At 39.7% G+C, this 12,028-nt stretch overlaps 1 protein-coding gene across 2 annotated transcripts in view; it reads left to right on the top strand.

Annotated features, from left to right (window-relative positions):
- Fgd4 (FYVE, RhoGEF and PH domain containing 4) overlaps window positions 1-12,028 on the top strand; it is a 181,344-nt gene that overhangs the window by 26,765 nt on the left and 142,551 nt on the right. The window contains exon 1 of one of the 2 annotated variants that reach the window (XM_029544202.1): window positions 6,772-6,795. The exons of the other annotated variant lie outside the window; for it this stretch is intronic. Coding sequence (XP_029400062.1) covers window positions 6,786-6,795 — 10 coding nt within the window. The 5' untranslated portion in view covers window positions 6,772-6,785. Of the gene's footprint in view, window positions 1-6,771; window positions 6,796-12,028 lie in introns of those variants that run through there. 2 annotated transcript variants of the gene reach the window in all.

The following is a 12,028-nucleotide window of genomic DNA, read 5'->3' as shown; positions in this document are numbered from 1 at the left end:
CTCCTCCTCCTTCTTCTTCTTCTTTTAGTTTTTTTGAGACAGGGTTTCTCTGTGTAGCCCTGGCTGTCATGGAACTCATTTTGTAGACCAGGTTGGCCTTGAACTCAGAAATCCGCCTGCCTCTGCCTCCTGAGTGCTGGGATTAAAGGCATGCACCACCAACGCCTGGCGAGAAGAATTTAAGAAATAAATAAATAATGAATTTTGCAGGTAAGCCAATTGTTCCAGAAAGGATCATATGGAGTGAGATAAGCAGACCCAGGAAGACAGCTGTTGCGCGGATTCATTCATCTGTGGTTCCTCCTCCTCCGAAGTGCGGGAATACCACAAGTGACTGCAGAAATAGGAAAGGATGAAGGAACCATGGGCTGTGGGAGTTAAGAGGTGGAGACTAGCAGGATACAGGTGATTTGTGGGGGGTGGCATGGGATGGGGGTTGGTTGATTTTTTTTTTTTTTTTATTCTGTACCAAGACTTTTGCATCTGGAGTAGTTGGTTGGTTGAGGGTTTTTTTGGTTTTGTTTTCTTTTTTGTTTGGGCTACCTGTCATCTTTCAGTGGAGACGTTTACCACATTCAGGAAAGGATTAAATCTTTGTGGGGTAGAGACTCCGTTTTCCTTTGTGGGTCTGGTGCAGGTAGTTCTGCAGCAACTAAGGTTGGCCTTAGCAAGAGAAGCTGTGGTCTTGTACTTTGTGCCTAGGGGTCCTAGGAACTCTAGGCAGACTTTGTTCATGAATTGTATAGTTTATTGTAGGTGGCTAGTGCCTGGATTATGGCTCCTAGGCAGTGTCACCAGGCCTAGCTAGTGGAAACAGTTGCCGAGTGCTGTGCAGGCTGGGTTCTTTGTGCAAGAGGTTTCTCAGAGATGTAGATGGGGTCCCTACATGATGTGGTAGTATGTGTTGGCTGGGATCCTGGTAGAGAAACTACATAGGTATTGAAAAAGAGTAGTGTGTGAGGAAGCACTGTATCAAATACTAAGATTTTTTAAAAATGTAGTTCAAAACTGGTATTGGAAGAGTGATAGGCAAATAAAGGAAACAGTATAAAACCCAGAAAATAGACACCTGAAAAATTGCAACAGTATTAAAATCAAGGAAGCATGAAACAAAGTGTTTCCCACTAAATACTCATGGACCATGGAAAGAAGGAAGGAAGGAAGGAAGGAAGGAAGGAAGGAAGGAAGGAAGGAAAAGAAGGAAAAAACCCACTCACCTAAACTATGTGTAACCTTTTGACCTGGTGACATAATATTGTCCTCTACAAAGTCTGTGCTGAGAAACTACACAATAAAGTCACCACAGTTCCTCTTGTACCAGTACAACTGTACATTTGTGCTTGCTTGAAGCTATATTCATAGCTATCCATAACCACATGTGACTGAGCCACAGGGCACACATTCCTCCATGGACCTAATACTACAGTGAGGTCATAGAGATCACTGATCTAAATGTAAAACTTAAAACTGTCTTCATTTTTAGCAGGAGAGGTTTGATATATAGCCCAGACTAGGTTCAAATTCAGGATCCCTAGCTTCCTGTGTGCTTAGGTTACAGATGTATATGACCACACCTGGCTTACACTATAAACTTTTAAGAGAAGACTTGGTAGGGGGTTCTGGCTCAGAATTTAAGAGCACAGGCTGCTCTTCCAGAGGACCTGGCTTCAATTGCCAGCACCCACATGGCAGCTCAGAACTCTCTGTAATTCCAGTCCCAGGAGAGTTTGCACTCTCACACTCACTATATATACATACATATATGCAGGCAAAACATAAAATTAAATAAAAGGAAAGACATAGGAAAATATTTTTCTGTGTGTGGCTTAGAAAAAAGTCCTTAAACTGAAATATCGAAAGCATAAACTATAAAAGAAAATATATGATAAATTGAATCATCTAAATTAAAATTTTATACTTTATATAAGACTATAGCTTAGTGAAAGAGTTCACTCTTAGCATATGTGAGGTTTGGGTTTAATTCCCTGGCATTAAAATAAAAGTATAAATTTAAAAAAAATGGAAAATGGCCAAACAGCATAAACACATTAATTTACTCAAAAGGATAGCAGATAACATACAAAGCTAGTTAGGTACATGTGTGAAAACACTCATGTGTGAATGAGCATACTAATTATTTGCAATGGCCAAAGACTATGGACAATCATATCTTCTTTAGAATATGGTTGGTTAAGTCACTGGTGACACAGCCATACAATAGAATCCTATGTAAGAAGAAACATAGCAGTCTCATGCTCTTGGTATTCTCAAAGTTCATATGTGATCCCAATTATGTAACAGTCTATAAATGACAAAATGATAGGGACAGACAATGGATTAGTGGTTACCAGGAGTCAGAGATTCTGAGAAGAAGGCTCCTGGCCTGAGAGAAGGTAGGATACGAGGGGGTTCTTTGTGGAAATGCTGTCACTCTGTATATTGATTATGTTGGCTAAAAATCCACACAAGTAATAGACTGACCTAGATTAAGTGTGTTATACCTATGCCAATGGCCCCTTTTGATATTGGTATTGTACTATGGTTATATTAGATATAATCATAAGAAAAAGCTAAGTGAGTCTCTCTGAACTGTTTCTGTAGCATCCTTTCAGTCTATTAAGTATTTCTAATTAAAAAGTAAAAAAAAGACAGATCTTGTCATTAGACAAATCAGTCTTGTTCACCACTCAGATGCTAATTCAGATGTTCAATTTCAATGCACTTAAGTAATATTTACATCAGTTCTTCAGTCACATGTGTGCTTCGAGTCTTGCAGTGACTGCCTTATTATACATCCAAGGGACACAGTAGCACAGTCAGTACAGGAGGTGCACTTATGTACCCTGTTAGTCACCCTCTTTACAGTAATAGATGACACATGTGCTGGTGCTCACACAGCCTAGAATTTGTAAGCCAAGAAGAAATGGTCTTTTCCAGTAAAATTAAAGAATATAAATGTACTTAACATGTATTCTTTTCTAAGTATTGCCATTTTTAGTGGGTGACAATTAATATAGAGACATAACTGGTCAAAATGCTGAGAGTAAATGAACATTAAATAATGTTTATCCCTAACAGAATATCAATATTTATGTTCAGGGGATATTGCAAAAAAAAAAAAAAAAGTTCCACACAGATTTTAAGAGCTTAAAGATGGGAGAAGCATCCTGTGAAACACTGTTGATACAACATTTTTAAATTGTCAAAAATGAAATTAAAATATTATTAACTGTTGCAATTTTGAGGGTGTCTTATATTCTAATGGGGAAGTGAATTATTTTGGTTCATGCCCCCAAATATTTTTTTTCTTTACTTACTGAAGCAGTTACAGTCTTTCTTCAAATCACAATATAGCATATATAGGAGATGGGCTAAAAAGAAGGTAGCAATTAGGATAAAAGGAAGTCAATTTTGAGTGTTTTTTGTTTAATTAGATATTTACTTTATTTACATTTCAAATGTTGTCCCCTTTCCCGGTTTCCTCTCCAGAAAACCCCTATCCCCTCCCCCTTCCCCTGCCCCCCCCCACTACACCTGCTTCCTGGCCCTGGTGTTCCCCTACACTGGGGTATAGAGCCTTCACAGACCTTTCCTCCCACTGATGACCAACTATGCCATCCTCTGCTACATATGCAGCTGGAGCCATGAGTCACACCATGTGTACTGTTTGGTAGGTGATTTAGTCCCTGGGAACTCTGGGGGTACTGGGTAGTTCATATTATTGTTTCTCCTATGGGGCTGCTAACTCCTTTACCTCCTTGGGTCCTTTCTCTAGCTCCTTCATTGAGGACCCTGCGCTCAGTCCAATGGTAGGCTGGGAGGATCCACCTCTGTATTTGTCAGGCCCTGGTGGAGTCTCTCCAGAGACAGCTCTAACTGGCTTCTGTCAGCAAGCACTTGTTGGCATCCACACAAAAGTGTCTGGGTTTGGTGGTTGTCTATGGGATGGATCCCCAGGTGGGGCAGTCTCTGGATGGTCTTTCCTTCAGTCTCTGCTCCACACTGGCATGGTTGTGGAAAGAGAAACACTCCTCCACTGCTGGTGGGATTACAATCTGGAAATCAGTTTGGCCGTTCCTCAGAAAATTGGATGTAGTACTACTTGAGGACCTACTAGTACCAATCCTGGGTATATACCCAGAAGATGCTCCAACATGTAATAAGGACACATGCTCTACTATGTTCATCGCAGCCTTATTTATAATAGCCAGGAGCCTCAACTGAAGAATGGATACAAAAAATGTGGTGCTTTTACACAATCAAGTACTACGCAGCTATTAAAAACAATGAATTTATGAAATTCTTAGGCAAATGGATGGAACTAGAAAATATCATCCCGAGTGAGGTAACACAATTGCAAAAGAACACACATGATATGCACTCACTGATAAGTGGGTATTAGCCTAGAAGCTCGGAATACCCAAGATGTAATTTGCAGACCAAATGAAACTCAAGAAGAAAGAAGACCAAAGAATACTTCGATCATTCTTAAAAGGGAGAACAAAATACCCATAGAGTTTAAAACTACTCTATGTTTGTGTTGTTTGCTTTGAGGGATTGCTTGCCCAGGGACAGCTTACCACCACAGAGGAAATGTAAGCAAGCCTTAAGCCTAAAGCTATTTCTGGGTCAAAATGACCTTGAGGAAGTGATAATTCTCTCATTTTTCTTACAGCAAACCAGCTAATTAAGATTGAGGCAACTCACTAGGTGGATACTGGGCTTCAAAATGCTAGAAGATACTCCTGTTTCCCTGGGCTAGGTGTGAGACAAAATTTACAAGTAGATTAAATATGAAATGTTGAGGAATTGAGGTATGAAGAGGATCCCATGCTTTCTAAAGCAGTTTGTCAGGCCTCAACAGTATAGCAAGAAAAACAGAATCATAGAGTCAGGAACTATCTGTGGGTAGCCCATTTCCCTTCCTGTAAAATGGGCCTGATAAGACCTCTTAGTGAGGGCTGGAGAGATGGCTCAGCTGTTAGGAGCACTGACTGCTCTTCCAGAGGTCCTGAGTTCAATTCCCAGCAACCACACGGTGGCTCACAACCATCTGTAATGGGATCTGATTACAGCTACAGTGTACTCACATACATAAAATAAGTAAATAATTCTTTAATAAAAAAAATCCTTCTCCTTGGAACATAACATCAAGGTAAGACAGTGTCAGTTTATCCCCACAGTATGCTGGCATATGGTCATTCTAAAGTATCCTGCCAAATACCTCAGGTACAGAGAGGGATCCAAAAATGCAGACATTCACAGACACATGACTGAGCACATTGTCTCTTCTCCTACACCGGCAGTTAGTAAACCTGGATGAGGCTGGGGCCTGGAGTGGGTAAAGTTTAGAAGGCATCAGGCCCTGAGGTGGGTAGTGTGGGAGTTTGCGCTACCATCACCTCATAGAGATAAGCTCATAAAGCTCATAATTTTAAGTGTTCGCTGGCAACACATGATTGTTGTAGGTAACATTGTTAACTCACAATCTTCACGTTTTGGGAGCATTGCACTGAATGAAGGGATACTTAAGAAAGGTGGGCTGTGGAGATGGCCAAGCCTAACAAGCTGATTGTCTTCCTGTCACCCAGGTAAAGACAGAAGCAGAGAACCAGGTCCACAAAGTTGTTCTCCAGCTTCTATACATTCCTGGTGCACGAGCACACCTACACCTCCCAACACAGTACACATATACACAGTAACAGTACATATGTCATGGACAATTGCAGTGAGAGAATATGTGAGAACCTTGAAGGGCATACAGCTCATCTTCCTGATGTAATGTGTACTATCCAAGGTACCTTAATACAACAGGAATTTCCTAAAACGCCCCAACTGATTTTGGGTGTATTTCCCCAGCTGGTCTCTTCTGTGCACCTGTTCGCTGGTCCATAGGTTATTTTAAGTGTTCATTTTACTGTACTCACCAAAAATCCCTCAAGTACTCAAAGGTAGTATGTAATTTTTATCTTGGTCCTTTTTCAGAAGTACAGAAATTTATTGAAAAGATTATGAAACCAAACTGAGCCTGTATATTATAGTTTGAGTCTGACTATAACATAAAAATGTTACAAAGAGGGCTGGTGAGATGGCTCAGCAGGTAAGAGCACCCGACTGCTCTTCCAAAGGTGCAGAGTTCAAATCCCAGCAACCACATGGTGGCTTACAACCATCCTTAACAAGATCTGACTCCCTCTTCTGGAGTGTCTGAAGACAGCTACAGTGTACTTACATATAACAAATAAATAAAAAGCAAAAAAAAAAAATGTTACAAAGAAAGGGAAATTAGGATCTAGATTCTTATGTAAAAGTTGAATATATATGTGATTACTATTTAGGTGTTCTAAGAAGCCTGTATTATAAGTAACCAAAATATTCATTTAAACCAATAGTCTTTATTCCTAACAGGAATAGTGCTTTTGTTGTAGCCCTAATGACTGTGCTATAGTTAACTCACATTAGCCAGCATCAGCCTTCCTTACCCCACCCACGCTGTTCTCTCTTTCTGACCACATGTTGAAATACTCTCTTGGGATTTTGAAATATATTGTGACCTCCTTTGGGGTGTCTTCACAACTCGGCCAGTTATGAAACACCTCGGTAGTTCCTGTTATTTATGTATTTGTCACATCCAACATAAGATGCAGGCGTGCTCTCTAAGACTGTAGACTGATCGAAAATTTACCTCCAAATGGCCCATGCAATTCCCTTTCCACAAGAGGCAGGAGATGATTTGATTGGAAGAGAAACAGGTGCTGCTGGCTGTTATTCGAAAGGAATCTTTTATGGGGTGCGGTGAGTACTGCCATTTTATGACCACAGTTTCTGAACTATCTCAGGACAGAGTGAAAGTTACTGTCAATCTTCATCATGTTCTATGCCTCAGGCTTTTTTTTTTTAATATGTGTTATTTTTTTGTTTTCATTGCCCAAGATCTAATAAAAGGAGCAGCAGTTTTCTCTGTGGCTTATAGTGAACAGTGTTTTCCAACAGCCCTAGATATGAGTTAAAAAGACTGGCGTCTCTCTCTCCTTCTCCTCCTCCTCCTCCTCCTCCTCCTCCTCCTCCCCCTCCCTGAGGCTTTTGTAAAATCACATACAATTTATCAGAATCTGAAGGCTAGTTCATTTGACCAGATTTTCTCAATATTTTACTTTAGTAACCTTATATTCTCTTATATTTCACCAACTTACCTAACACAGAGAAAAAACAATTTAGATGAAAGGATTTATTTAGGATAATTTTTTTTTAAAGATCAACTTTTGCTGAGCAAGGAAGATGGAGAAGAGCATGCCCCAGGATTATCTGGCATTAACTGCTGGTAAAACTTTGAGGCTCTTCCATGTCCTACATGTTCTTTGTAATTTGTCACACCTCCATTACATAGTATTATTTTTCAAGCTACTAAAAGTTATCTGGAAATGACTATTTCAGTTGCTTTATAATGTATCACAGGATAAGTCCTTGAGTTGACACATGTTCTGTGTTGTGATTTTGGCTTATGAATAACTTTGAAAAGAACACTGGTGTTTAAGACCATCTTGCAAGTTGCCTTAGGGCAAAACTCCACTGTACTTAAATTCTTGATTATAGAATAGTGTATTAGTCAGAGTTCTCTAGAGTCACAGAACTTATGGTTAGTCTCTGTATAGTAAGGGAATTTGTTGATGACTTACAGTCTGCAGTCCAACTCCCAACAATGGTCAGCAGCAGCTGTGAATGGAGGTCCAAGGATCTGGCAGTTGCTCAGTCCCATAAGCCAAGCAGACGAAGAAGAGAGAAAATCTTCCTTCTTCCAATGTCCTTACATAGGTCTCCAGCAGAAGGTGTGGCCCAGATTAAAGGTGTGTGCTACCATGCCTTTAATCCCAGATGACCTTGAACTCAGAGGTTTCCCTGGCTTAATCTTCTGGATTTCATAGCCACTGTGCCTCAAGATCTCCATGCTACTATCCAGGTCAGAAACTTGTATCTCCCAGGCTCCAGATTAGGATCATTGATGAGCCTCCAGTTCTATATTGTAGTTCATTCCAGATATAGTCAAGTTGACAACCAGGAATAGTCACTACAGATAGTAATAGTAGCTGACCCTAAATTTATAAGAGTAGGTATTGTATTCAGATTTTAAACATTTGAAGTTGTGGATCTTACTTTTTCTTAAGCTTTTACTTCCAATTGTATCCACCAGCCTATGTTTTCTCCATAGTGACAAAGCAGGGTGAAATACAAAGGGAACATTTGCAGACAGGACCTTTGAGGAAAACTGAGTAAGGACTATAATCAAGGTTGATTCTACTTTTCACATCTTTGTGGAAGGAAGACTAGATTTATCATGCAGGGTAAACTTAACACAGCTCATAAAGACACTGGTGCCTGTTAAGTACACAGATCCATGAGGCTTCGACCTAAGTTTTCCTTTGCTTTACTAGGTTAATAATGACTTGGGCGCTTCTCAGCAACTCAGTTTCAATAAAAGAAATGCCCCTTGTCCTCTAGATTGTCATCATTTATTAAAAATGCTAGCCTCTGGCCCTTAAATTTCAGTGGCTTTCCTGGTATTTTGATTGATAGTTATGTCATTTGACAGTACCAGAATCAATTTAGATTCAGTTCTTTTTGTAGTTTTACTTAAATTACTTCAAACATAGACCACATTGTCTATTTCATATTATTTTGCCTAATATAATGCTCTCAGAACAGCAGAGGACAATGTTTTGCCAATCATTCAGAGTGGTTCTTACTTACAAGTGGGCTCTTTTTGGGTTTTAGCATTATGTAGAATGGAGACAAAATGACTTCCTTTTGCTTAGTGGAAGCAAACTCTCAGGTCTTTCTATGCAAGAATCTTCTTGTAAATATCTTCATTGAAAGATCATGGGGCTTTGGGCTATGATCCCTCTAACTGGGTTAAAAGAAAGTATCATTGTGACTGTCCATCCAATCAGTTCTTTACTGCACCATTTGATGTGTTCAGTAGTCTACACATAACCTATATATGGCAAGAGTCTTTTGTCTTTTCATTTGTCAAATTTCATTGGTTTTTCTTGGTAGCTAATTTTATCTTTAAGTAGGTATTAAGACAAACAGGTCCATGTACAGGACTTGGTTCTGGCTATGATGGAGTAATAAATGTTGGAAAACTTTCTTGCATAGGCCCAGCTAAAGGAGTCGGCAGGTAAAGGTACTTGCTCTTAAGCCTGAGTGCGCATGTTTCATCTCTGGGACCCAAGTGGAAGTAGAGAATAGACTCCCATAAATTTTTGTAGTTTCCTCTGATTTCTAGACATATGCCCTGGGGTGTGGTGTGTGTGTGTGTGTGTGTGTGTGTGTGTGTGTGTGTGTGTGTGCGCGCACGTGCATGCGTGCACGTGCACGTATGTGAGAAAGTGATTTCAATAGCATATTCTGTAGTTGTTTTGCAACATATGAGCTATTACACTTGTATTTAAAAATATTAGAAAGGTCTAAAGTCATTGGTGCAAGAATCTATGTAATAAACTTAGAAAAAGCAAATTAATTCTACTTGAAAGAAAACAGTGGTAAACATGAAAATCAAAGCTATACTATAGACAAAATAAAAGAAGCAAAATGTAATCTCTTGGGAAAATCTTAATAGAATTGATAAGTATATATCCAGGAATTAGAAATGAGAGGAAACAATTCTTTGCATGGATCAACTCAGTTGTAGGTGACTTTATTATGTCAGTGAACCCTGCAACACATATAAAATAGACAGGTTTCTCTGCGGGATACACATAGGATTGGGACATAGGACAGGGTAGAGTAGAGTGCTTCTAGTATGCTCAGGCCCTGGATTTAATCCCTTCCATTGACCTGTAGAACATACATACTTAGTCAAGTAATACAGAAGCATAGACTGAACATTCAAATCGCTTTAAGTGTGCTAAACACATTGTATTTGTTTTTAAAGGATCGTTCAGTACACTCTGCCATGATGCTGAGAGACCACATCTGAGAGCCTGTCAGGCTATGTGGCCTGTGAGCAAGTTAGCACGACACTCTTGATCAATGCTGTCTACCATATTGATTAAGTGACATGGTACAAACTAGGAGTATTAACCTTGGTAAAAACAGCTGATGATTAACTAATCCCTTCTTTAATTAGGAACATTTGATCTTTTCTCTAGCTTGAGAAAATGTGTGTCTTTCCTAATGAGAGAGCTTCATTTTTTTGTGTGTTTATGAAATTATATATGAATTAGTGTGTGTTGGGGTTTTCTGTGTGAACACATGAATCAGGCTGGGCATAAGTGGGGTTATACTGTTTCTGGACATGCTGCTCATTGTGAGAATTAAACCAAGACAATGCTATTTTTAGCAATAGCAATTTGGGTTTTGGTCCTGGAGCAGAAAGAGGAATAGAGTATCTATATATTTATATGTGTGTCTGTTCAAGAGAGAGAGTCCTTTCTTTCTAACATGGTCCTCTGTTCAAACACTAAATTAGAGGGGTATGGATGTAGTTCAGTTAGCAGAGAACTTCCCTTTATGCTTAAAGCCCTGGGATCTATCACTAGTACCTCAAGCACAGCATATTGGCACATGTTGTAACTCCAACAAACAAGAGGTGGAGGCAGGGATGAGAAAGTCAGGTCATCCTGGGTTGTATGAGAAAGCAGCCTTAGCAAGCTATGAAGAGCATGTCAGTAACCAGCACTCCTCTGTGTTCTCAGCATCAGCTCCTGCCTCCTGGTTCTTGTATTGAGTTCCTGCCCTGACTTCCCTGGATGATGAATTAAAAACTATAATGAAGTAAAACAATTATTCTCAAAGTTGCTCTTGGTCAGGATATCTCAACACCACAATAGAAAAACCAACTAAGAAATTGGTATCAGGTCAAAGGGTACTGCTTTGACACACTTGACCTTATGTTATTGAGAGGATTGCTGTGGCATTTGAATTTCTGGGCTGGAAAAACTATTAAGTGTTCCAGGCTCAGTGGGATGATCTGTGAGTGCTTGGAAGATAAAATGGGTGAAAGAAATGTAGACAACAGAGGCATTGTTTGTGAAGGTTTAGACGGAAGCAAACACTCTATTAGCATTGTTCATGTGATATTTTGAATTAAGAACCAGTACAGTGGAACCTTTGCTTTACTAGAACAATTGATGTTGGTCAGACGGAGCTGAGAAATTAGTAGTGACTAAGAGGAAACCAGCATCATTGAAGATCATAAATCTGGGAGTATTTCCTCAGGGCCAGCATATAGAAGCTGTGGTCCAGAGAGGTCAGAAACTGTATCACATGCTGGCAGCTGAACTTAGTAACCTGTAGCGTCACCATGGTGCTGGTGGGCGGGACAAAGGAGTCAAGGAGAGCAGCTGAGGTTTGGCACTATGTGGCAGAGCTAGAGCCCCTGAAAAGAGACCATGAGAGGCTATTACTGAAAGTACAGCCTCAGTTGCAGAAAAAGCCCCAGGATTGAAGTCATCATGGAGAAAAGTTGAAGCTTGGCACAATGTAGCAGGAATCAGTGAAGGTTCAACACTATCAGAGGTCCCAGCACTTTGGAGATGCCTGTAACATGGGATGAACAACAAGGACAGCAGGAGCCATGGAGTGGAGCCAGCCTGATCCTGGGAGACAAGCTGTGTGTGCTGTGGCAAGCCCTTTAAAGCCTATATCATGAGTCATAGACATCTGAGAGTGAGCTTTACACTTCTTCCCTCTTAGAATAAGAAAGTATTCAACTTATTTTTTATTTCATAAGAACCTACAATTATGAGAATTCGCATACTTAAGAAAGAGCCTGAACTGTTAAAATGTTACAAATTTTAAAGACTATTGGCTTTTAAAAGTTGACATGCTTTATGTTTGCTGTCACTATTATGAGGTCATGGGGATGAACAAGAATAGAAAGGTTATGATTTAACAGTAATGCTAATGGTTTAATGTTTAACAGTGTTTCAAATTGACAAGGAGATAATTGTGCTGGCTGTTTTTTATTATTATTATTATTTTCTTTATTTACATTTCAAATGCTATACCGAAAGTTCCCTATACTCCC

Source organism: Mus pahari, chromosome 12 (assembly GCF_900095145.1).
Source record: "Mus pahari chromosome 12, PAHARI_EIJ_v1.1, whole genome shotgun sequence".
NCBI classification, from domain to species: Eukaryota; Metazoa; Chordata; class Mammalia; order Rodentia; family Muridae; genus Mus; species Mus pahari.
The sequence above is the reverse complement of the archived record's forward strand: the minus strand, read 5'-3'. Positions and strand labels throughout refer to the sequence as shown.